The 26,751-nt window shown below is 38.5% G+C and overlaps 1 protein-coding gene across 2 annotated transcripts; it reads left to right on the top strand.

Annotated features, from left to right (window-relative positions):
- Positions 1-38: 38 nt before the first annotated feature.
- Positions 39-22,516, top strand: ppp4r3a.L (protein phosphatase 4 regulatory subunit 3A L homeolog). 2 transcript variants are annotated; one of them, XM_018230425.2, is made up of 15 exons: positions 41-1,143; positions 2,622-2,677; positions 3,654-3,752; positions 4,717-5,334; positions 9,043-9,120; positions 9,372-9,488; positions 9,876-9,992; positions 12,444-12,575; positions 13,662-13,764; positions 14,862-15,020; positions 17,806-17,975; positions 18,080-18,222; positions 18,508-18,698; positions 20,323-20,549; positions 21,770-22,516. In XM_018230425.2, exons 1-15 carry the CDS (start codon positions 1,002-1,004, stop codon positions 21,884-21,886), a joined length of 2,469 nt encoding a protein of 822 aa, XP_018085914.1. In that variant the 5' UTR covers positions 41-1,001; the 3' UTR covers positions 21,887-22,516. The 2 variants fall into 2 exon arrangements, with proteins under 2 accessions (XP_018085915.1, XP_018085914.1); XM_018230426.2 differs by lacking the exon at positions 14,862-15,020 and having other exon boundaries at positions 39-1,143.
- The last annotated feature ends 4,235 nt before the right edge of the window (positions 22,517-26,751 follow it).

Genomic DNA, 26,751 nt, shown 5'->3' with positions numbered 1-26,751 from the left:
AACAGCGACACCCCTGGAGTCTAAATAAGTTCCCGTTGCCGCTGTTTTCCTTGGGGGTAGCCGGTATTCTGCCCACAAACACGGCCGGCTTCTCAGTGCGTGCGTGCGTACCCCTATTGTGAGGGGTGTGTGACCCCCGGGGTGACTGACTGAGAGAGGGAGGAGAAAACATGGCGGAGGAGCTGGCGGCGCCGCTCTGACTGACACACACTGGGCCAGGCGCGGACACAGAGGGCGGGGACACCGGCAGTCAGCGGAGAGCGAGCGGGAGGGACGCGGCGGGACACGGCGGGACACGGAAACGTGTGGAACCCCGAGGCCCGGACTCCTCCTCTCTATTGGTGCCGGCCGTGAGGAGGCCCTGGGGCTATTGTTCGCCGTGTCGCCCGCGGGGCATGAGGGCTGCTCGGCGCGTATAGACTGTCTGAGACCTTGGATGTGAGATTTCGCTCGGTAACAATTTAACAACATGAGCGACGGGGCAGATCTGTGAGCTCCGCTTAGAGCGGCGACTGGCTTTGGAAAGAGCGGGGTCTGGGCCCAGTGTGGAAGGTTCATAGGTCAGATCGCGGGTTATCCCGGGGAGACTCGGCCTGGAGGCGGGAGAGCGAGAGGACCTGGCCGCACGGGGAGGAGTAGGCCCTGTGAATACGGAGCTCGCTGGGACGCACGGAGCAGCGACGGGGCTGAGAAGGGGCCGGGGGCTGGGTCCTACGGACCGGGGTAACCGTGTTAGGAAAGCCCGACGATCGGGCTTTTTTCGCCTGGGTAAGAGAGTAAGGAAAATCCAAAGACCGGGACTTTCTCAGAGGGTTACAGGTGTCAGGAGAGGCCGTAGTGTGGGCCCTTCTTGGTTTCCGGGTGTCAGGAAAGGGCGAGGCTTAGCTCGTGTTCATCGAAGAAGCGGCGATAGGAAAGCCCGAGGATCGGGCCCTATTCAGCGGGGCACGGGTGTCAGGAAAGCCCGGGGATCCGGCCTCCGCGAGGATAGAGGCGACAGGATGACGGACACTCGGCGGAGGGTGAAGGTCTATACCCTGAATGAAGACCGTCAGTGGGATGACCGGGGCACGGGGCATGTGTCCTCGGGTTATGTGGAGAGGCTCAAGGGCATGTCCCTCCTAGTGAGGGCCGAGAGTGACGGTAACTATCCATTCTCTCTCACACACACACACAGTAAACAGCAAGACGTTCCCAGCCTGCCGCCCTCCGGGACTTGTTCAGCTGCTGCTCCCACATCCAATGATGTTGTTGCTGTCTGGAAGTTGAACAGGTGCTGGAGGCTGCAGGTTGGAGCTGCCTACTATGTACATTGCATTTATATTGTCTATTCTCATACTCCTTGTGCTGACAAACAACTCCAGGCTGGGAGCCAAACTAGGCCCTGGTATTTCAGGTACACAGAGGCCCACCAGTGCAATAATAAGTCACTGTATGTGGCAACTTACAGCCAAAACCCATAGCTAGCCAGTCCTGGCCTGCAGAGAAACTAAAGGTGACTGCACATTATCTGATACTTGTTGCTATCCTGTCTATTGGCTCATGGGCCATACAAACAGCTCCTGTACATGTGATGTATACTGAATGGTGGCTCACAAGGTGAATTGGCACATGAGATTTTCAAACCTGCCCGATCGGCATTGTCCAGCCAACATAAAAATACCGAAATTCAGTCTGTGTGATTTTGTCAGTAAGTGTCTGGCCAGCTTAAGGCTCATAAAAAGGGATACACTAGATTCAAATCACCATGTTTTCTTCCCCCCAAATTGCATATCTCACACCCCTGGCACCTAACTCTGGTGAGCACATCTCTTTGTGCCTCCTAAATTGGTGAATTCCACACCGTCGGGCACATCATCAATTGACTTTTTCCACTTTTAAGAGGTGTGCTTATGGTTTTCCAAATGTACAACCTCTGCACATGTTTCACTCTTATTGCATAAGTAGCAGCGCTTGCAGGTACAAGAAACAACCAGAGCCCTAAAGGCAAGAGCACACGTACTAAGGGGAATCACTTGCAACATATACACATTTTTATAACAGACTATTCTTAACATTCTTGCTTATTTTTATGTAATGTATGGTATATGGTTATTGTTTTTAGTTTTAGCTTATTCACACCATTCAACTGAAATGCATATGAACACATATGTTGTGTTTATAACCTAATGAATTAAAATAATGCATTTTGTTAAGTTCAAAATGTATTTCTCTATTTGTATATGTTCTTAATGTGGGTGAAATTCAGTGTGTTGCATTTAAGATTACTCCATGAAATGCAGCTGAACTAAAATGTAGATCTAAAAGGCCATGTATTCAGCCAGGCAGAATAAAAAGGAATGGTTAGCGTGTATGCTTAGTGCACTCAAATGCATAGAAAAATGCCCATGTGTAAAGACAGATCATCCTGCTAGCACTCTTGAATCGGGACATGTGGTATTTATCAGGCATAATGTTTATTCAGGTTTTGATCTGAAATCTCGTTTGAAATGCTGCAAATACCAGCAATGCCATTCACTTACTTTGACACTTTCAATTCCTTAGCATTCTGGACAATATGTCCCATACCTTTACAAAAATATTTGGCCTAATTATCACTTTTCATAACTTTTTTTCACCAGGCTCACTTCTTTTGGAATCAAAAATTAATACTAACACAGCTTACCAGAAACAGCAGGTAAGTCATTATGTGGCAAGATATTTCTTTGTCACCAATTGAGCAATTTTGAATTCTGTCTATAAATATTTATAGATTTTTTTCAGTGTATAAATACATTTGCCCTTTCAAATTCAAATAACTTTATTATTTAAAGGAAAATAAAAGCTACTATACTGCTGAACCACACATTACATAGCTGTTGCTGGACTACAAATCTCAGCACATTATAAAGTTTAAGTCATACAGGGATTTATAGTCCAGCAACATCAGGGATGTATTCTTAAAGCAATATTGCTCAATAAACTTTACTCAGCTCTCCAGGCCCTGTGGCTGCATTAAAAAGCTAAATGATTTTCCAGCTTATCCAAGAAGATCTGTGTAAAACTGGCTCCATGTTCGTTGTTCTTGCAAATGTTGTTAGAAGCTTTGTGCACAGTTTCCCAGCACTGAACAACTCTGTCCTTGTTAGTCAGTGGGACACAATAATCTCTGTAGGTAACATAAGAACAAGATGGCTGACAATGCTGGGAATCGACTTTCTCATTTGTGTTTCTCTTGTATCTATAATTTAAGTTTTTGGTCATTATCACTGGTTAATTGTTTTCCATGTGTTATTTGGTACTTATTTGTCAGCTTTTATAGAGGGACAGATTTACGGTTGGGTTTAGTATCCCTTTAATCACCAGAAAAAATTACATTTGATGTTTTCTTACCGAGTCTTAAATTCTCTTATTTTCTAAATAAGTGTCTAAAAATAATATATTTTCATAAGATGGACTAGTGCTGATATTTAGACACCTTTGTGAGCATGACCTATGTCCACTGTGGGTTTTTTTTATTATTACTTATGACTTTTATCTGTAATTTGGTAAATGCCATAAGATGTAAAGAAAATAACTTTTATTCATGCTTAAACAAAGGCTATAAAATCTTGCAAGAGTGCTATGATTTTCCATGTTTTTAAGCATAACCAGAATTATCTGTTTACTTGCAGGACACTTTAATTGTGTGGTCAGAAGCAGAAAATTATGATCTGGCTCTTAGTTTTCAGGAAAAAGCTGGATGTGATGAAATTTGGGAGAAAATATGTCAGGTGAGTATTTTTTCTTAAGTACATTAAAGGCCCATTAAATCTTTCTGCAGAATTCAACATGTATAGAAAACTGAAGGAATAGTTGTTATGGTATATCTGTGTGTAAAATATATGTCATGCCAGGTAGGAGTTCATTATAGCCCCCATGTCTGACCACAACTTTTGGATTGATAGGCTGTGCTTGCTTCTCATAAAATGAAAACTTGCGGCAGGTTGCCTCAGATTAATATTATTTACAGCATAATAACATTAATTTTAATTTGCACATCCCCTTTAACCCAAATTAACCTGGTTCACAATTCTGATTGGTCACCAATAAACTCTGAATTTTGAAAAGAAAACCATGTACAGGTATGGTACCTGCTATCCAGAATAGGGGCTTCAGGATAACGGATCTTTCTGTAATTTACATCTTCATACCTGACGTCTAATAGACAATACTTTAAATATTAAATAAACCCAATAGGCTGGTTTTACTTCCAGTAAGGATTAATTATATCTTAGCTTGGATCAAGTACAAGCTATTGTTTTTTTATTAAAGAGAAAAAGGAAATCATTTTTAAAATTTGGATTTATTTCGATAAAATGGTGTCTATTGGACACCGCCATTCCATAATTCGGAGCTTTCTGGATAACTGGTTTCCAGATAACATCCCATACCTGTATGTACATTTAGTGCGCCAATGAAAAGATAAGTTATATGCCTTCAATGGTAAACATAAAACATAATAGCATAATGTATGGTTTCTTTGGGGCTCAAATTATTTTTATGGTATGCCCCTATTGGTTTAGCAAAGTTTACATGTTTCCAGACTTTACATGAATCGTTTGGTGTACTTCCACCAGTGAAGTAATTACTTTATTTAAACACACGAAACTTTAATTTTGTAGGAATCATAGTTTAGCTGACCAGTGAATGTAATCTCTGTCAGAATTCCTTCAGTGTTTCTCTTTCTGAATTAAGGTTCAAGGGAAAGACCCTTCTGTGGATATCACTCAGGACCTAGTGGACGAATCTGAGGAAGAACGTTTTGATGACATGTCCTCTCCTGGCTTGGAATTACCATCATGTGAATTAAGTCGACTAGAAGAAATTGCCGAAGTTGTGGCTTCTTCTTTACCATCTCCACTTCGTCGAGAAAAACTTGCCGTAGCCCTTGAAAATGATGGTTACATTAAAAAACTCTTGGAGTTTTTCCATGTGTGTGAAGATCTGGAAAATATGGAAGGACTACATCACTTGTATGAAATCATCAAGGGTATCTTTCTGTTAAATCGAACTGCACTCTTCGAGGTCATGTTTTCGGAGGACTGTATAATGGACGTAATTGGGTGCCTGGAGTATGACCCTTCTTTACCAACACAACGGAAGCATCGTGAATTTCTGACAAAAACAGCTAAGTTTAAAGAAGTGATTCCTATATCAGACCCAGAACTAAAACAAAAAATTCATCAGACCTACAGAGTTCAGTATATTCAAGATGTGGTTTTGCCTACCCCCTCTGTGTTTGAAGAAAACATGTTGTCAACTCTTCACTCCTTCATATTTTTTAACAAAGTGGAGATTGTTGGTATGTTACAGGTAGGTTATTCATTTTCTCAGTCATAACACAAGGTTTCTTAAACAGGGAAGTTTTTGTTAAAGGGATTGTTCACCTTCCATACACCTTTTTTTCAATTCAATTATCAGATAGTACACCAGAAATAAAGACTTTTTTCCAGCTGCTGTCAATATTTTAATTTTGACAGATTTTCGAAAATGTACGTTTAATGTTCCTGTCTCTGGAGTTTGGCAGCTCAGTAACCCAGGTACATATTCTGAACTGTTACAATTTGCTACATTAGTTGATAAATTTCTCATCAGCATCTGTGACATATTAGCAACTATTGTATCAAATATGACTCCTGCCTTTAATGAAACTCAGGGATTCTAGTTAGCAGGGCCTAAGATACAAAATGGATCAACTTATATATCAATTTAGAACAGTGACCCCCCCACCCTGAGCTGCTTCAGAAAGGCACAAGAAGATGAAAAAATATTCTTTAAACTTCAAAATTAGAAAAACAATCACAAATAGAAAAGTAAAAGTAATTTTAAAAAGTCTTCATTGCTGGAGAACTATCTGAACACAACAGAATGGAGAAACAGTGTTGGAAGCAGGGCTGGCGGGGCACCGGGAAAAGACCTTGTGGGCCCCCGGCTCTTGTGGGCCCCACTGGCCCAGTCCTGTTCCCTGTGCTAATCTTCTTGCTGCAGGTCGTGGCAAATACAAGCTGCACGCGCAGTGGCGGGGGCTGGTTGGCTGGGGAACCCGGCGGGAACAACAGTGGGCCCCGGGCCCCCAGTCTGACCCTGATTGCAAGTGTTGTTGGACAACAACTTTCAGCATGTTTTCACTCTTAATTACATTAAAGCTCTTCTAAATATTGCATTGTGGCTGGCAGTAGAGGCTTGCCAGCAATACTGGCAGCATTGCTGTGCAAAATAAAAAAAAAAATTCTAATATAGTTAGTTAGCTAAAAATGTAATGTATAAAGGCTGGAGTGACTGGGTGTCTAACAGAACAGAACCCAATTTCCTGATTTGCAGCTCTCTAACTCTGAGTTAGTCAGCGACTTGAAGGAGGGGCCACATGGGACATTACTGTTCAATGAGTTTGCAATGATCCTCCACATGCCGTTTAGATTCAAAAGCAACAGTTATTGCCCATATGCCCCCCACCAAGTTACTGCTTGGTCACCAGGGTAACCAGTCAGTGGAAACTAAGAGAGCTGAAAAGTAGTGTTCTGTTATGTTAGACATTCAGTCACTCCAGTCTTTATACATTACATTTTTGCCTAACTATATTAGAAACATTTTTTATTTTGCACAGACTATCTATTTACCCAGTTTTTATTTTTACACTGAACCATTTCTTAAATGTATTTTACATATTGATTATCTGTGAGTGCAGAGGACCTCTTGTATTTGTATGAAGTTTATGGTCACAATCTAATTGCAGCCCCCTTCCCCCTTTAGCGGCTTACAATTCAAGTGTAAAATTCATATGTGCTATTCATAGTTCGGAGTGTCTATGCACCACATAGTTGGAGAATATGCATTTTTGTGATGCATTTGTGATGTCAAAATATTCTAAAAACCTCTGGAATTTGTTGTTTTTGCTGGGTATCCTATGTTGGATATAAGATACTGACGAGAAGCGCAGCTCCTTGACTTTTTGAAATTTTGTAAAATCTTTAAAATTACCAGTATTATTTGTTTTGGGTCAACACACGGCATTGGTTGCAATAGGTTTCAGCCCAAGTGCAAGTTTGGCCAGTGTTGATAAATTAGCAGCTCACCAGGAAATGTTTCTGAATTGAAACAGGTTAAAGATGTGCTTGCCAACAAGCTCTGCAAGACTATTAGAATGGAAATAAAAGAACTTAAAGGGGTTGTTCATCTTCAAACAACCAGTTGTTTTCAGATAGATCACCAGAAATAACGACTTTCTATTTGTCACAGTTTATCCAATATTGAAGTGTGAAGTGTAATTTTTCAACTACTAAAGCAGCTCTGGGAGGGGGGGTCGCCAACACTGTAAACTGTTCTAAATTGATACATTTAGTTGATACATTTCTTATCTGTGTCCCTGCTGAGCAGAATCTCTGGGTTTTCATTACAGGCAGCTGTTAGAATTGATACAATAGTTGCTAATACTTCAGAGATTCTGCTGAGAAATGTATCAACTAAATGTTGGAAATGTGGAAAAAAATAATGGAAAGTAATTGAAAAAAGTCTTTATTTCTGGGGAACAATCTGAAAACAACTGAACTGAAAAACGTGTTTGGAAGGTGAACAACCCCTTTAACAGGCTAAAATGTTACCATGCAAGGCTAGCCCAGAGATAATGTTACTCTATTACAAAGCACTACCTTTGCCGCAAGCCTTGCATTGTAAACGTTACTGGACCCATATACACTCTTAATATATTTGAGCTATAAGAATACAGCATGACTAATTTTACTTGAAATTTAAGCCAACCCTTTTCATGGTACTTCACCCAAACAAAACATGGGAATGTATTTAGAGTGTGGTTTGCAATACATAAGTCATTACCTTTGTATGCCATCTGCACATTTTCAATTCCAGTGGTGAAAAATAATGAATAATGTCATTGTAGTACTCCGTTACACTTGAATCTGTATAATATGCAGAGATACAGTGACGTGTATCAGTAAAGGGAATGTGACTATTTTGTTATGTTCTGTTTAAAAGAAGAAGTTGTTTTATGCTGTCCTATTTGTAATCTTATCAACACTTTCTGTGGAAATGTGTAGGAGAGGTTGGATTATTAATGTGCCCAAAGGGCAAGTCTTCTTGCAGAGGATACGGAGTTGTGTTATACAAAACTGTAATCATTAATATGTCTTATGCTTGCATAGCTTAAAAAGTCTACCTTCTATGATATTATCTGTGGCAGAATAACAGAAACGGTTAAATTAATTGATTGTGCACCCTTGTCTTAGCCCTCGTGTTAAAGGGGATCTTAACCCAAAAAAATAATTGATTTAGTTCTTTGAGCATATGAGATTTGCATATATTTTCTATTTTAAAGGATTTCTGCAATATTATTAACTATGTAGTAGGCATGTTCTATGTACTTTGCTGCATTCGGGCAACCCTCTGGTTGCTGACTCCCAGTTGAGCCAAAAAACCTGGTTTTAGCAAATATCTCAGAAATCAATAAAAATAGAAAATACGTGCAAAAGAACTTAGAGTAAGTTTGTATCAATTCTATTTTTGGGTTTAGTGCATCTTTTAGGGTAATTCACTGGTACATAACGTTCCTGGCTGTTACCCAGCACTTAAGTTGGCTGCACACCAGTATGTTTGTGATGGGAAAAGGAATTTAAGGTAAGTATTAATTGAATTAGTTGTTAAAATACTTTTAATGCCTTTTCAGTGCATTTACTCTCATCTGTACTTTTGTATGAGGCTTCTTTGCATATGTGTATGGCTACTATCTCGTTTGCTGTGTTACTAGCTACAAGCAGCTCAGCCAAGTCCAAAACTATCTGGTAAGCCTTGCTCTGCTGTGATATAGATATATATGTATATGTATATATATATGTATATGTATGTGTATATATATATATATATATATATATATATATATATATATATATATATATATATATATATATATATATATATACATAATTCACCAAATATTCAGTCTAACGGGAAATCTTGTAATTGAATCAATCTGTAAATTAAAATTACTGTTCTTGCTGTCTCCTTTTCTAGGAAGACGAGAAATTTCTAACAGAGTTATTTGCACACCTCACAGATGAGGCCACAGATGATGAGAAGAGGCAAGAGCTGGTAAGTATATGGACCACTGCACACCACGCATTTGTTCTAATGGCAGAGAAACTCTTCTCACCACTCAGGCTGCCTGCCATTGAAATGAATTGCAACAACCTGACTCCTGTGATGCTTAAAAGGCACAAGGAGCTGAACAAAAATTGAAACAACATTCTTTGCTAGTTAGTTAAACCTGAAAAAAATTGTAGAAAATGATTAAGACAATGAACCAGAATTTATTTTGAAATGTATTTTTACCCTAATTTCAGGTTAATTTCCTGAAGGAATTCTGTGCATTCTCTCAGACGCTACAACCCCAAAATAGAGATGCTTTCTTTAAGACTTTGTCAAACATGGGCATCCTTCCAGCATTGGAAGTAATTCTGGTAAGTAGCAATGCTTTGCTTTACATTACAGGCTGTCGTATCAGTCTTGTGAAAGTAAAACTCTTCCACAAGTTTGATGTTAATACATCTCAGGAACTTACTACTACTCACTGTAGCCTCTGCACATAATCTTTTGGGCTATAGTGCTCGTGTTTACCTTCTTCCTTCCTTCTCCACTGTTAAATCATATCATTTTATCAGACTTAATGTTAGGGAAACATCCCACAATTTTTGTGCTTTATTTGCTCATTTTATGTCTGAAAAAGTCGGTGTTTTATCTTTTGTAAAGAGGTTCACCATATTTAGTATCATTATGGACATGCTAGCCTATATCTAACATTAATTAATACAGCGATCTAAGATTGTCCCTATTGTTTAAACAAACAGGGCATGGATGATCCACAGGTTCGAAGTGCTGCCACTGACATCTTCTCCTACTTGGTAGAGTATAATCCATCTATGGTGCGAGAGTTTGTAATGCAAGAGGCACAGCAGAACGATGATGTAAGTATCCGACTTTATCAGTAATTTATTACTTGCAGGTGGTAAATAAGCTAGTTGAAAAATTGCTAATCAAGAAGAAATCGGTTATGAAGTTTTGACTTCACTTGAATTATTTGGTGTTGTATTATTATCTTGGTATTGGGCTATTAATGTCTCTTTTGGGGGTGGCCAAGGAAAAATTATCCCTTATTCTTCTCACAAAAGGTCAAAGCTGTTTAGATCTTGAATTTGGGGTAACTGTGAAAGGTGTTTTATTTTTGTTTGCCCCATATAACCAGTATGTGATGCAGGCAACACTACCCCCCCAATATACACAGCATGTTTAACACAGGGGGAGCACAATGAAAAAAAACCCTGTTGAATTTAAAATTTTTGTCAAAAACCCACTTGTGGAAGAAAAAAAAACATTTGGCAGCAAGCCGGAGAAATCAATTACAGAAAATGCAGGAGGTGCAATCGTTTAACTGGACAGAGAAGCTTGGTAATCTGCTCCACTGAATTAGTGTCTTCTACCTTGCCATTATCTTAGTTTTATGTCTGAACTAGGTATTTTTCTTACCAAAGCTTTAAAGTGATGCTGACACTAAAAAAACCTACTGCTCTTGTGCTTTAGTTCTCTAAAAAATATCAATGTTTTAAAGCTTTACTTTGCTTGATATGTTAACTAAATGTGTGTGAATCATAGTTAAGATGGCCATACACATACCAATGAAATGTTACATTTTGTCCAATTATTTGTATCTTTATGGTGGGCCAATAATCCCAATCTATATCTATATACCATGTGCTGTTTAGTTAGTTTAAAGGAACAGTAACACGTAAAAATGTAAGTGTTTTAAAGCAATAAAAATATCATGTACTGTTGCCCTGCCTTGGTAAAACTGATCTGTTTGCTTCAGAAACACTACTATTGTTCATATAAACAAGCTGCTGGGGAGCAATGGTGGAAATTGAAAAATGGCTATATGGCACAGGATAAGTAATGGATAAAAGATAACACCATTAGACAGACAGACAGCTTATTTGCGATCTGCTGTGTAACCTGAGCCTTTTCTCCTTTGAATGGCTGCCCCCATTGCTACACAGCAGCTTATTTATATAAACAATAGTAGTGTTTCTTAAGCAAACACAGCAGTTTTACCAGTGCAGGGCAACACTGCATTATGTTTTCATTACTTTAAAACACTTTTATTTTTTGACATTACTGTTCCTTTATCAGACAAAATGTAGTGACAGTCTCCCACTGAATATCGTACGATCGGCAATACATGCAGAGATATTATCAGCAGCCGACAGAAATCTTTTAACGTGTCTGATCGACCAAACGACCGATCTCCATGGGGCGAAAAATGTCATGATTCTCCACAAATGGTCAGAAAATCGTACAAATCCTCTATTCGTACGATCGGATCTTTGCATCTATGGCCAGCGTAAAGAGATCCTGTCATCGGAAAACATGTTTTTTTCAAAACGCATCAGTTAATAGTGCTACTCCAGCAGAATTCTGCACTGAAATCCATTTCTCAAAAGAGCAAACAGATTTTTTTATATTCAATTTTGAAATCTGACATGGGGCTAGACATTTTGTCAATTTCCTAGCTGCCCCTGGTCATGTGACTTGTGCCTGCACTTTAGAAGAGAAATGCTTTCTGGCAGGCTGCTGTTTTTCCTTCTCAATGTAACTAAATGTGTCTCAGTGGGACATGGGTTTTCACTATTGAGTGTTGTTCTTAGATCTACCAGGCAGCTGTTATCTTGTGTTAGGGAGCTGTTATCTGGTTACCTTCCCATTGTTCTTTTGTTAGGCTGCTGGAGGGAAAAGGGAGGAGTAAAGAGTGATTGAAGTTTATCAGAGCACAAGTCACATGACGGGGCAGCTGGGAAATTGACAATATGTCTGGCCCCATGTCCGATTTTAAAATTGAATATAAAAAAAATCTGTTTGCTCTTTTGAGAAATGGATTTCAGTGCAGAATTCTGCTGGAGCTGCACTATTAACTGATTCATTTTGAAAAAATTTTTTTTTCCCTTTTAAGAGTTTCAATAACTGAACCACCACACCATTACACAGAACTACATACTGAAAAAAAAAAAAAAAATTCTACTGAAGTGCAAATGTAATAAATCCGAAAACTGTTTCCTCTTTTAGTGTTTTATACTTTCAGTTATGGACACTATGGAGGTTATGTCATAAAAGGCACTAATTTTGCCCAGGAGCAGTAACCCATAGCAACCAATCAGCAGGTAGCATTTACAGGTCATCTGTTTAAAAGCAAACATCTTATTTGTTGCTATAGGTTACTGCTCCTGGCAAACTTCGTGCCTTTTATTACATATGAAGGTATGTTACATTTTGTTAATTCAGTTTAATTAATTACATTGACTGTCACAGATACAAAGTTAATTTGAATATGGAGCTAAATCAGCTGATATTTTACTTTTGTTTCTTAGGACATATTGCTGATTAATCTTATCATTGAACACATGATCTGTGATACGGACCCAGAGCTAGGTGGTGCCGTGCAACTCACAGGACTTCTCCGCACTTTGGTTGATCCTGAAAACATGCTAGCAACCACCAATGTAAGAAATACCATCTGGCTGTGGTTACTGCTACAACCTCATTCTGTGATATACCTCTCTTGCACAGTGTACCATGCTGTTGTACCATTTATGGCAATTTATTGATTTATTATCTTTGGCAGAGCAAGCTAGTATATCCACTGTACAGCTTAAAATACAACACAGCCTCTAAAAGTTGGCTTCCTGAAGCAACAACATAGTTGGGCTCATTTATCAACAACAAACAGTAACCCAAAGCAACCAATCATTGATTAGCTTTAGGCAGAACAATGGAAGCAAACATTTGATTGAATGCTATAGGTTGCTGGCCAGTTGCTAATGTTGCCTGTTTTTACAAATGAGCCCCATTGTAACTATTATTAGTTGTACTAATGCAGTTTGAATAACTTTACTAGGGATGCACTGAATCCAGGATTTGGTTCGGGATTCAGGCAGGATTTGTCCTTTTTCAGTAGGATTCGGATTCGGCCGAATCCTTCTGCCAGGCCGAACTGAATCCCGGTCCTAATTTGCATGTGTAAATTGCATGACTTTTTGTCACAAAACTAGGACGTAAAAATGTTTCCCCTTCCCACCCTTAATTTGCATATGCAAATTAGGATTTGGTTCGGTATTCGGCCGAATCTTTCGCCAAGGATTCGGGGGTTCGGCCGAATCCAAAAAAGTGGATTTGGTGCATCCCTAAACTTCTCTATATTAAACCTCTCACTTTGATTTGAATTTCTCTAGTTCTTTGTTCTAACCTCTAGGATGCTCACTTTGCTTCACACGTCTTTATCTGATCTTCCTCTATTCTATAGTGTTCTCTTTTGCTTGTCTGTATTACAGACATTGCATATTGCATTTAAGCCTCCCTTCGCACATTAAATTCGGCTCATGTAATGTAACGTATTCCCATCCCAAAACTTTGTGAACTATGCCCTGTAGAAACCCATATGTATAATACATATAATTAGCAATTTTTTGACTTACACATGATCTTTTATGAGTTCCTTAGTATGATGCTTTTTCTGCTGTGCATTATTTATTTATTTTTCTCTACAAATGTGATGTATTAATTCTATAAATACTACACATACTTTCTAGAAAACAGAGAAGACCGAATTTTTGGGTTTCTTCTACAAGCATTGCATGCATGTTCTCACTGCTCCATTACTGGCTAACACCACGGAGGAAAAGCCCAGCAAAGGTTAGATATGTGGCAGTAGCCTGTAATATATCACTTGCTATGATAGGTGACATGTATTTTAAAGTAATGCTGACACTTTTATAATACTCGCATTGGTAGTGTTTGTATGCTATTACACATGGCAGGGGTGCACAGCAGGGAAGGATCCGAGCTTCATAACAAATGCTGCAATTCTTAGGAAAGAGTCTGTCAGTTTTTTAATGTATTTACTGTTGGAAAACATAAACTAGCTTCTCGTAGTCTATCTTTTTACTTAAAGGGGAAAACGACAATTTAATATGAGATTCATCATAATGAAATAAGAAACTAAATAGGATCAATTAAATATTCTGCATAGTTTCTGAAATAATCAAGTTTATGTTCACTATCCCTCTCTTTTTTTTCTGTCTTCATGCAGCAGTTGGGTGTCAGATTTTCATTGACAGTTAGATCCAATATATCTTATAGGGGGGGGGCTTCCTTTTCTAGCAGATGTATTCAAGCTCACTCAAATAACTGATTCTAGTAAAAACAAAACAAAATAAACAAAATAACTGCCTTTTGCACAAACCCTGCATGTAGAGAGAAAGGATTGAGAGTGAGCTCTAATACATCTTCTAGGCAAAAGGAGCCCCTATAATATATATTGGATCTAACTGTCATTGATTATCTGACACCCAACTGCTGCATGAAGACATGAAGAGAGAATGAAGAGAAACAGATGTTGAGAGAGGAATAGAGAAGATAAACTTGATTATTTCAGAAACAGTACAGAAAGTTTAATTGTTTGTATTTAGAAAGTTTCTTATTTCAGCATGCTGAAGCTTATATTAAACTTTTATTTTCGTGATTGTTCCCCTTAAAGATAATCGAATTCAAAGAAACTTAGGTTGTTTAAAAAGTATACTACAGAACTGATTTTTGGAATATCAAATGTAGTTCTATGTATTGAACTGGGAAGAAAAAAAAGGCACTATATATGTGTACACACACACCCCCTGTACCCCTTAGCTGAAGAATTAATGGCTAAATAAGTATGTTTTTAGGATGGCCTTGTACATGAAATGTATGTGTGTTATGATGAGCTGTGATGTAATATTGTAACATGTTTTATCTAGATGATTTCCAGACTGCTCAGCTGTTGGCTCTTATTTTAGAACTGCTCACATTTTGCGTTGAGCACCACACCTACCACATAAAAAATTACATCATAAACAAGGACATTCTGCGCCGGGTGCTTGTTCTCATGTCATCTGTGCATTCCTTCCTTGGTCTATGTAAGATTTTTTTCTTTATTTTTTTTTTTATTTTTTACATGCTTTGTTGATAAAGTTCAGCACATTAATGAAATTGGTTCTGTATCAAAATCAATATGTATACTAAACACAAACTTATAAGATCAGCAAAGTATTGGTTATTTATATCTTTTTTTTTTTTAATAGCAGTGTCATAATATAAGCAAGATAGTACTTAGCCACGTGAGTTCAAGAATTCTTTTCTTTAAAATTATACTGGCGGGTTCCCATGAAAATCCATAGAAACTTGTTACTTAACAATTGCATAGCTGGTTGCATCAATCGTGCTTAAAGGAACCGTAACATCTAAAAATGAAAGTGTTTTAAAGGAATGATGTACTATTGCCCTACTGGTTGGTGTCCAACTGGTGTCTTTGCTTCTGATACACTATTATAGTTTATATAAACAAGCTGCTGTGTAGTCATGGGGGCAGCCATTGAAGCACAGGATACAAAGTAGATAAGCTCTGTAGAATCTCATTGTATATCATAGAGCTTATCTGTTATCTGCTGTGCAACCTGTGCCTTTTCTCCTTTTTAAGCATTGCATGGCTGCCCCCATGGCTACACAGCAGCTTGTTTATATAAACTATAATAGTGTATCAGAAGCAAAGACACCAGTTGGACACCAGTAGGGCAACAGTACATCATTCCTTTAAAACACTACTTATTTATATAAACGATAGTAATGTTTCTAAAGCAAACACTCCACTTGTACAAGTGTAAGCCAACAGTGCAGTACATTACACTTTCATTACTTAAAGGGGAACAACCGCAAAAATTAAAATGTAATAGTTTCAGCATACTGAAATAAGAAACTTTGTTAATACAGTCAATTAAAAATTCTCTACTGTTTTGGAAATAATCAAGTTTATCTTCACTATTCCTCTCTCATCATCTGTTTCTCTTCATTCTGTCTTTATGCAGGAGTTGGGTGTCAGATAATCATTGACAGTTTGATCCAATATATTCTATAGGGGGCGCCTAGAAGATGTATTAGAGCTCAATCTATTAAAATCATCAGACATTATGTCTCTCTACATGCAGGATTTGTGCAAAAGGCAGTTATTTTGTTTGTACTAGAATCAGTTATTTGAGTGAGCTCAAATTCATCTGCTAGGAAAGGAGGCCACCTATAAGATATATTGGATCTATCTGTCAATGAATATCTGACACCCAACTGCTGAATGAAGAAAAACAGATGCTAAGAGGAATAGTGAAGATAAACTTGATTATTTCATATACAATGCATAATATTTATTTGATTGTATTTACAAAGTTTCGTATTTCAGTATAATGAAGCTTATATTACATTTTCATTAGTTCCCCTTTAAAAACACTTGAATTATTTGGTGTTGCTGTTCCTTTAACTGGAAGCAGTAGGCCCCGAAGTGCTGTTATTTATTTGTTCTCTAGCCTGTAGAGGATTACACTGCCCACAGTAGAGTGTGACGAAGGAAGCAGAAGAGCTCTTAAGGCTTTCTTCTTTCATAACAGCAGCTTTGGGGGAAGTTTGTATAACCATTCTGTTTTGGTAGTACTGATATATTCCTGTGGATTTTCATAGAAACATGTAAATATCACTAATGTCAGATACTTAGGAGCTAAGCTACTTAAGGAAATCAAGTGAAATCCTCCACCTGCCATCCCTGTCAACAGCACAGAATTCTGAGTTTGAGTAGTAATGTATAGATTTACTCCTTTTTTAAATATACATTCTTTTAGGGGTTACTTTACCATGATCCCCCCCCCCCCCGTCTTATTTATCTAATGAAAATACTGATTTGGCTTTATACTGTAGGTTACAGAATGGGGTTTTAATTTATTATGAGACTATGGAAACCAGGTTTGCATATGGGATGGATACTGGAGAACAGTGTGAGAGTCTGAGGACAGTTATGAGGAAGTAGCAGTTATTTAAACAGGGAGTATTTTAAGCGTGAACTAGTAGTTTCCTCAAAGATAATTAATGTCAATTGATAAATGCAATTGATGTGAGTGTAGATTCAAGTATGACTCGATGTAAAGGAAAGTCTGGCCAGCTTCTTTAAGAAAAACTGCCAGGTGATTTGCTCTGCAAAAGCGCCTAAGGAGAACACTTGATCTAGCAGAGACTTTGCATTTGCTGTACTACACAGTCCTTTCGGTTTTAAACCAGCAACACTAATTTCCCCCATACAGAAATTCAGGATTTCCTTCTGAATGAGGTTAATCTTAGGTCATGCAACTTGACTTGTTGTACAAGTGTAGTGTGCTTTTCTATAATATGCTAGCATAGCAGTCTCTTATTCTAAAACATGCCAGTGAAAAAACATCTGGCAATATTTATTCTAAATTTAAAAAAGAGGTAACACATGATGGATATACATGAAGGAAATATGGTCTGCATATCAGTCTTTCTCTAGTCAGGTCTAGTTCAGTGGAGATCTTTGAGTGCATTTATGTTGATATCAATTTAGGAAAGGAGTGCGCTTTAAAAAATAAAGAACCCCTTCCACCAGAGGATTTGCACTTTTTTACTTGTGTTTGGAAAGGAGTTCCTTTCTTCATACCAAATCATGTGTTACTATACTAATTCTGTGGTAATGGGAAATTGGATACTCGACAGACTCCATGGAAGGTGGTAGAGGGGTGACATTGATTTTACTAAGTGGACCAGCTCCTAAGAGGACGATTTAATCAATGTGGTTTAGATTATATAAAAAAATAATTATAATTAAGCTGCAACTATGAGATTCCATTATCTAAGCTAATTGTGTCTTTACAGGTGCATTGAGATTTATGAGGAAGATAGTAGGTCTGAAAGATGAATTCTATAACCGATACATAGTGAAGAGTTTTTTGTTTGAACCTGTCGTGAAAGCGTTTCTTAATAATGGTTCTCGGTACAACCTTATGAACTCTGCCATTTTAGAGATCTTTGAATATATTAGAGTGGTGAGTGTTACAGACCCCCGAGTAAAATTTATTTTCATTTCTCTTACCGAATTTGTAAACTAGAAAGGAAGTGCATTAAATGTTCTGTACTTCATTTCCAACAGGAAGATATTAAATCACTGACCGCTCATGTAATTGAGAACTACTGGAAAGCATTAGAGGATGTTGAATATGTGCAGACTTTCAAAGGCCTTAAATTACGCTACGACCAGCAGAGAGAGAGGCAAGACAACCCCAAACTTGATAGGTATGTTTTGAGAATTGCAAGACACATTGGTAGTTTCTGTGTGCCAGAACAGGTTGCACATCACTAATTCTTAAGCATTGAAGAACACTGCCTGCATTTTTCTACCAGTACTTGCTGAAATCCTATTTTATCCATGCGGGGGGAATTCTTCTTTGCATTTCAAAGATTTATTATTAGCTATTATACAGTTGCACTGATGCTAACATAACACACAAACTGCCCGTAGCCAGTAATGTTTTGCAGATTTTTGTTGGTAGTAAATTATTGTGGTTAATTCCTCTGCAGTATGAGATCCATCCTCAGAAACCACAGATTTCGTAGAGATGCCCGATCTATAGAAGATGAGGAGGAAATGTGGTTTAACAATGACGAGGATGATCTTGAAGATGGGGAACCAGTGGTGCTTCCTTCTGAAAAAATCAAGAACAGTGAAGATCTGATGGACCCCATTAGCAAATTTATGGAAAGAAAGAAATGTAGGTATCTGGATCTGTATTTGATCTCAACCATCAATTACTTACAAATACTTAGGTGTAAGCCAAATGAACTGGAAAGAATCAGAAGAAAAAGGCAAATAATTAAAAAAGTATAAAAAATAAATAATGAAGACCAATTTAAATATTGATACGAATTGGCCATTCTATAACACACTAACACTTAACTTAAAGGGGAACCACCCCTTTAACACAAATGATAGGCAGAATTGCACATGAAAATTGTATTTGGTGCACAAAACAATAAGAGATGTATCCGAAGTGGACCTCAGTGCTCCATTATACCTGAGCTCCTCCTTCCCCTCCTTCCTAGTGTATTTTGTGTCATTGGGTGCCATTGAGTACAGGCGTTTCTGCAATTGTTTGGTTCAACCCTGGTCTTAAAGAAGAAGGAAAGGCTATAATAAAGAAAGCTTTATCAGAAAGGTCTATATAAATACACCAGTTAACCCTCAAAATAAAGCTGCTCTGAATCTTCTGTCAAAAGAAACACAACATTTCTTTCCTTTTATTGTGTACACATGGGCTTCTGTATCAAGACTTCCTGTTTTCAACATAAACCTCCAGGGCAGGCCTTGAGCATGCTCAGTTTGCTCCTCTCCCCCTCCCTCCTCCCACCCCTGCTGTAATCTGAGCTCAGAGCTGTAAGTGAGCAGGGAGAGACTCAGGCAGGAAGTGATGTCACACCAAGTTTATATGCCTATTCTATTCTAAACAAATGGAGACAGTGTCTAGAGCTGTTTACTAAGGTATGGTAAAGCATTCTGCAGAATAAATATAGCATTCTAGCTTGCATTATTGTGGCTAATCTGTTGGCAATAAACTGTCTTGGAGCTTTCCTTCTCCTTTAAGGGTTCATAAATATCAGTAAAATACTATGGGAGTATTGCCTGATAAATCACTAGTCCTAAAAGCACTTGCTTTTATTTGGAAGCATTACTCTGCCATTTTGAATGAGTAGTTTGCCATTGCGAGTGCATAACATTTTTTTAATTACAGATATATTTTACCCTTTGTACAAGTTAGCAGTAACTGCAAATTTGTAAGAAGACAACTTGTGCTGTTCACACACAGGCAAGTTGTGATGTGTCTGAACAGATGGATATTCGGTTCTATTTTGGTCACAATGGGGATAGCAACGTTGATCTGACTGAATGTGCCATGGGATTTTGAATATTCTCTGTTCCATGTTGCCCAAGACCTGTATGCCATTGGCCAACCACACAAATCTTGAACAATACTTGAAAATAGGTTCTGTGGAATTTGTTGGTACTTTATAAATACTATATAGTTCTGTTGTAGTATTAGTAATTCAGCTCTGATTATTTGTTTGCAAGTTTTATGCATGTATTTCACCCTGCACTTAGCTTATAGTTTGTATAGTAGGCAGAAGTGTAACCAGTCCATCTGGATATGGGCTCACGATGAGAGACTGCAAGAACTGTTTTGACAGTCCTTTTGAACTTTACTTTTCTTTGCTTTCCATACAATTATTCCCCTCAGCACCATATTTTGGAACTATTTGTTTTTTGGGGAGTGTATATTTGTGTGCATAACTGTTACATTTTGCTGTAGACCACTGATCAGCACTTACATTGATTTTTAGTCAAAGAAAGTGAAGAGAAAGAGGTGCTTCTTAAGGCCAACTTGACTGGACGCCAGAGTCCAAGTTTTAAGCTCTCCTTTTCTGGAGCAACAAAGACCAACCTCACCAGCCAATCGTCAGCGAGTGGCCTTCCTGGATCTCCTGGTTCACCAGGATCACCGGGCTCTCCAGGATCTCCAGGCTCAGTTTCTAAAAGCACACCTCAAGCAGCAGCTATAACTACCAAGGTAATGTAATAAAGTTCCAAATTAGCATGTGCATTTAGTGTGAGCTTTAACACAGTACTAGTGAGTAAATTAGTTCTTACAATTCAGTATTGCTGAACACTAGAGGCTTTAACAAGTAATGTAGCAAATGGCATTACCCCATAGACAGACTCAAATTAGTTACAGAGATAGGCAGACTGCTGGGTCCTCTAGGGAATTCATCACCTCAGACTAGAATTTGTTTATGGGACAAGAAGACCAGACCATGTGGAAAAAATTGGCCCTGAGAGAAATGTATATTTCCCATAAATCCTAGGCAAAAGCTTCCTAGTTATGGGCAGGTGAAATGTTTCCTCCAGATCTCAAGAGACCAGGGTTGGGGTGATGGTTTGGAATTAGGCTTGAAGGCATGTCTAAAATGAAAATCTCTATCCTCTCTCCTAATTCCTGGAAAGTGGGCAATTGTGCACTGCAGACAAGTAATGGCAACTTGTTAACAGCCAACATTGGTCAGACTGAATTATCAGGGATTTTGTTAAGGAGTAGAAGGGGGGAGTTTTCCCATAAGGTAGTATAGGGAGAGCAGAGGTAGTTGGTGACCCACAGGTTGTAACACTGCAGACCATGCTCTGTATGGGTTTCTAACGGTATCTGCTAGCCTGCTCCTGTCATCCATATTTCTGTAGGAATAATTGATTGAGCCGTCCATGTTTTTAAGGATTGCAGCAGGTAGAATTGTATTGGTATTGTAGGGTTGAGGCAAAAATAACAGTGTAGATAGGAGACTTGGGAGGCCAGGTAATAAAAATAAGAGCAAGCCTAGTTCTCCATGGTACTATGGAAAGCAGAGGGACTTCAAGTCCCAGAATTCATCACTTTACAATGGTGAGAGAGGGAGTTACATTACACACTCGGCATAAGGTTGCTTAGGAGTTATCATGGTGTTTTTTAATCTGTGGAATACAGTATGCTTGTGTAAAACACAAAGTTACAAAAAGACCCCTTATCCTGATAGCCTCAGTTTCCAGTTATTCTGAATAATATATTCTATACGTTTAATTCAATAATTGCCAGGGAAGGTTATATGTGTGTGGGTGGTTTTGTTAAGTGACTACAGATTTCAGTCAAACTATATTGGTTAGGTGCTGGAAATTGTGTGTTTTTGATAGTGAGCTGCACAATCTATATAATGCATGCCGATAAATAGTCGTAATGTTTCATTTGCCGCTTAATGTTTTCAGGGAGGTCTTGTAGGACTTGTGGATTATCCAGATGATGATGAGGAAGATGATGACGATGATGAAGAGGAGAAAGAAGAGAGATTGCCACTCACAAAGAAAGCAAGACTTGGGTCTTAATACCAGCATTGGTTATGACAGCTCCCTCCAAATGAAAACTGCTTTCCCACAGGAGTAGCAAATCCGTAACAGGCACACAGTCCTGCGAGCACGTCTGACACAAACCAACACCAACATATAGATTTCTGCTCATCAAGTGCCAATTCATAGGAGCACGAGGAGAGGGAAGTATATTGTTGCAAGAAGAGACTTACGCCTAGTACTCTCCCACTGAGGCCACATTTTGCCCTTTTCTCAGGGAAGGAAAAGTTTAAAAAAACAAAACAAAAAAAACCAACAGGGCAAGAGTTTGTAATTGAACTCTGGATTGGCTGGTCAGTTGCTCCAATCAGAAACATGTTTAAAAGAAAATATTGTAATGATAGAAAAAACAAGGATTTTCTGCAGCTACAAAGGATGCCAGCACTTCACTTTGGTGGATGTTCTCTGCCTTTACTATTTACACATCACAAACCTGTCATTGCCACAACACGTTTTAAAATCCACAGAAACATGGGCCCATTGTAATAGTTGGAAAAAAAAATGCCTTTTTTTAATGTCTTTCCCGTGCCCTTTAAACTGCAGATTTCTTTGAGGATTGTGAGGGGAAATTCCCCGCCCCTCCTTAATTAAAGATTGAGTGGAATTCTAGATGTGGTCATTTTGTGTCATGATTTTTATGATTTTTTTTTTTTTTTTATCATTGTCCACCCTGAGTGTATGCTGAGTTGTTGAATAGATATTTGGGACCATTAAATCTTTTTCATGTAAAATAACTGGTCTCCTGATTACCTGTTTTACACAGCTCCTTAGCCATATAGTTGTATAGACGTGTGTGTGTGCAGTAGCAGTAGTGGTGTGTGTGTGTGTGTGTGCAGTAGTAGTGGTGTGTTTGTGTAGTAGTGGTGTGTGTAGTAGTGGTGTGTGTGTGTGTAGTAGTGGTGTGTTGTAGTAGTTGTAGTGGTGTAGTGTGTGTGTGTGTAGTAGTGTGTGTGTGAGTAGTAGTAGTGTTGGTTGTGTGTGTAGTAGTAGTGTGTGCGTAGTAGTAGTGTGTGCGTAGTAGTAGTGTGTGCGCTCAAGTGTTGAAGCAGGGGGTATCAAGCACTCACAACTTACAGCATCTCATCTCTAAATCACCTGAAGTTTCCTCCAGAGGCAACTTTGGCAATGGAGTGGCATTTTCAGGAGATTTGTCGCTCGCTGCCGCGTCTAAAAAATCGCATGCAACAAATCTTAACATGTTCCACTGCTCTTAAACACACACACAGTGTCTTAGTAAAGCTAATTATCATTATTTTGTAGCTGCTACTAGTTGATCTGTGTGACTTCACCCTAAAATGGCCTTTCAATCAAAGTGAGGCTGTTCAAGACCCTTTGACAATCTCCTTATGCACAACAGTAGATTCTGTCTGGGTACAGCCCCCCTTCTGCAAGAATATCCGGCATCAAAGAAAAGAGCAGCACTCTAGATAGCAGCCTTTTTTAAAGGGGTGGTTCGCGAGATAACTATTGTATCAATTCTAATTGAGATAACTTTTAGTATGATGTAGAGCGTGATATTCATTTTTTATTATTTGTGGTTTTTGAGTCATTTAGCTTTTTATTCAGAAGCTCTTCAATTTGCATTTTAAGCAATTTATTTGCTAGGGTGCAATTTCCCCTAGCAACCATGCATTGATTTGAATAAGAGACTGGAATATAAATAGGAGAGGGCCTGAATAGAAATTCTAATTGTTTGATACCATGAACTCGCTTTAAAATTATAACTACAGCACTAGCACCTTATTTAATTCATATAAGAACCATGAACTTTTAAGATTATTCATCAATTGTGTGTGGATACATTTTATTGAAAGTCACAGCACCTAATTTCTAGCACTTAAGCACTTTAATCATAATTATTTGTATTAACACAATTGATTGAAATACCATTAATTGTATGTTGGTGCTAAATTGATTGAGAACTAAGCATATGTTTATAATAGCCCTAAGCACTTATATAACCTGATCTCAATTAATTTTAGAAAGGTAATGTGGGGTTTTACTGCTTTCTCTTGTTTTTAGAAAGTTCAGGAATATCAAGTAACAATACCAATACATCTGTAGCCTTACAGAGCATTTGTTTTTTAGAAGGGAGTCGGCGACGCCCATTTGAAAGCTGCAAAGAGTCAGAAGAAAAAGGCAAATAACTATAAAAAATAAATAATGAAAACCAATTGAAGTTGCTTAGCATTGGCCATTCTATAACATACTAAACGTTAACTTAAAGGTGAACCAGCCCTTTAACAGTCGAATCTGAGCCATCAGGCCTCCTAGTCCAGCATTCACTGTTTTTGCTGATTTAAGTAAAGACTGCTGTCCAGAGCGCCACTTATTGCTTTGCTGCTTGATGTCCTTTAAATAATAAATGAGGCTACAGACACAATAATATGCCATTCGTTAAGCATTGCTCAAAGGGTGGGTCCCACATAGATTCCTTGCGTCTGATGAATAGATGTAGTTGCTGCTATTTCTTCATTGGGACTAAATGCCAAAATATTGCAGTTAGGGGTTTTTTTTGTTTTTTTTTTTTGCAGGGTTGGGAATGTAGTAATTCATGTAACCGTTATATTTCAAGGCACGCGTATCCCTATCAGGGTGGATGGGACACTCCAGTCATTGGTCCCAAGAGACTTGAAGGTGGGGCAGAGCCTGTGGGTATGGTCAGGTTTGAGGGCATTGTGAGTTTGGGCACGGCGTTTACATTCACTGGTCTCTAAACTGTGGGCCCAGTCCTCCTAGATGTGACCCTAAGCTCTGGTGCAGACTCAATTTTTAGGGATTTACTGGGAATGGCTATTTTGCTTTCTAAGATGCTCATGGTAACCCATCCTATAGTCTGTGAGTTGAGACGGCTTATATGCTATCTTTGATATTACTTAAACTGTGGATAAAACAGTGTTAAAAGGATATTTTATATACTCTATGAAGAAAAACATTTTACCTCCTAAAACCATGATATTGGAGCTGCAGATCCTCTCTCTGCTGATTCCAGGCTGTAATGAGGGCTGAGGGTGTCTCTTCCTTCCCCTACAGGAAATGGTCATAACTGACTGAGAGGTACAAAAATAAAGATAGATGCTGGACAGAGCAATTGGCACCTATTGTATGCAGGGCTTAGGTACAAGCAATGATGTCAGGCTTCTGGAGACATATTGGATTAAAGGGCTTGTTCACCTTCCAACACTTTTTTTAAGTTCAGTTGGTTTCATAGTTTAGAAATAAAGACTTTTTCCAATTACTTTATATTTTCTGTGTGACCATTTTTAGTTGATACATTTCTTATCTGTGTCCCTGCTAAGCAGAATCTCTGGGTTTCATTACAGGCAGCTGTTAGAATTGATACAATAGTTGCTAATACTCCAGAGATGCTGCTGAGAAATGGATCAACTCAATGTTGCAAAATTGTAACACTGAAACACCAGAGACACATTCAACTTTCAACTTAGATTTTGGAAAAACTGTAAAAAATGTACTGAAAAAAAGTATTTTTCTGGGGTACAATCTGAAAACAACTCATCTGAATAAGAGTTTGGAAGGTGAAAACCCCCTTTAGGGCTTCTGGGTGTCTGTCACCAATTGGCTTATGCAGTGTCTTAATAGAGTGTTGTATACAGTTTAATACTTTTGCAAGTATATAGAAAATACGAATATGTGCATAGATAGAACCCACATCCCTGGAAATAAACTAAACCGTCCACATATTGCAGTTGGTTGTTGTTGCTGGCATGGGAGCTATCTGGATACAGAAACTATAAACGGATTCCCACTCCCTTTGCTGCTCTGTGAGCTCAGCCTGTAGGAGACACATGAATGGGCTGATTTTGCAGGCGCTTGTATGAGTTGCTAGGAGGCAGCCTGAGAAAGGTGAATCATGCACATTCCAGCCTTACACAACATTGATTTACTCTTCTATTTAATCTCCACTGTTAACTATTCACACTCCAGTGGTAAGAATCTTTTTTTTTTTTTTGTCAGCTACATTTTTAAAGGGCTTCCATCTTCACAAAATTGCCTTCCATTCACTAAACAATGTAAATCAATGCAGATTTCAAATGTACATGTATTTCCAATTTGATTGCAAGGTATTCATCTCTAAATATACTGCTCTGCTGAATGGCAGGTCCTGGTTTAAGTTCCCCAGGCAGGGGGTCGCCGACCCCTCTCAACAATGCTAGTTAACATAAGTAGCGTGCGGATATTCTAAACATCAAAGCCTACTGCACATGCGGGTTCCTTCTGCCTGAATCTGCCTTTTTATTGTCCGATTCACTCTTCTATTCCCTGTAGCAGTGCTGCTCAAAATCACTGGTAGTGAGAGGGGACTCTGCTGTTTTGGCTGCAACTTGGAACACATTGTCTTCTATCTGTGTTGTGTCACGGAATCTGCCTGTCTAACCAGACCTTTGCAGCTTTGATTGTCAGATTTTTTTTTTTAATGTAGCCCTTAGCTGTGTGGTGTTGCCTTTAGAAAGTTATGTGATCTGAGCTGCAGTCAAAAGATTTCTTTTAGCGACAGGTCTGTAACACAATGCAGTTAGAAAAACTGTGATTGGAGCTGCTGTCAAACATATTTTATATGGAGCAGACAGATAAATATATCTACAGCATGCTAAACGGTCATTTAAATTGACCTCTACCTTTAAAGGAAAACTAAACCCACATACCAAAAAAGCCCCCATAACTGCTTGGCATTGCCCCCCCCCCACACTTCATTAATAAAAAATAAAAAAAACCTTTAAAAAATCTGACCCTAAAATGCAAAACAGGGCAGCGGAGATCCAGGGCACCATCTTCCGCCAATTAGTATTCCTTCGGGACTCAACGCCGATTTGTGCATGCGCAGT

The sequence above is a fragment of the Xenopus laevis genome, chromosome 8L, assembly GCF_017654675.1.
Source record: "Xenopus laevis strain J_2021 chromosome 8L, Xenopus_laevis_v10.1, whole genome shotgun sequence".
Taxonomy (NCBI): Eukaryota; Metazoa; Chordata; class Amphibia; order Anura; family Pipidae; genus Xenopus; species Xenopus laevis.
Note: the sequence above shows the minus strand (reverse complement) of the source record. Positions and strands in the feature narration are given on the sequence as shown.

Excerpts from the sequence above, each read along its gene's own strand:
- ppp4r3a.L (XM_018230425.2), top strand. The coding sequence starts at position 1,002 with ATGACGGACACTCGGCGGAGGGTGAAGGTCTATACCCTGAATGAAGAC. Across the intron at positions 3,753-4,716 it reads TTTGGGAGAAAATATGTCAG|GTTCAAGGGAAAGACCCTTC; the intron begins GTGAGTATTTTT and ends TTCTGAATTAAG. Across the intron at positions 5,335-9,042 it reads AGATTGTTGGTATGTTACAG|GAAGACGAGAAATTTCTAAC; the intron begins GTAGGTTATTCA and ends CTCCTTTTCTAG.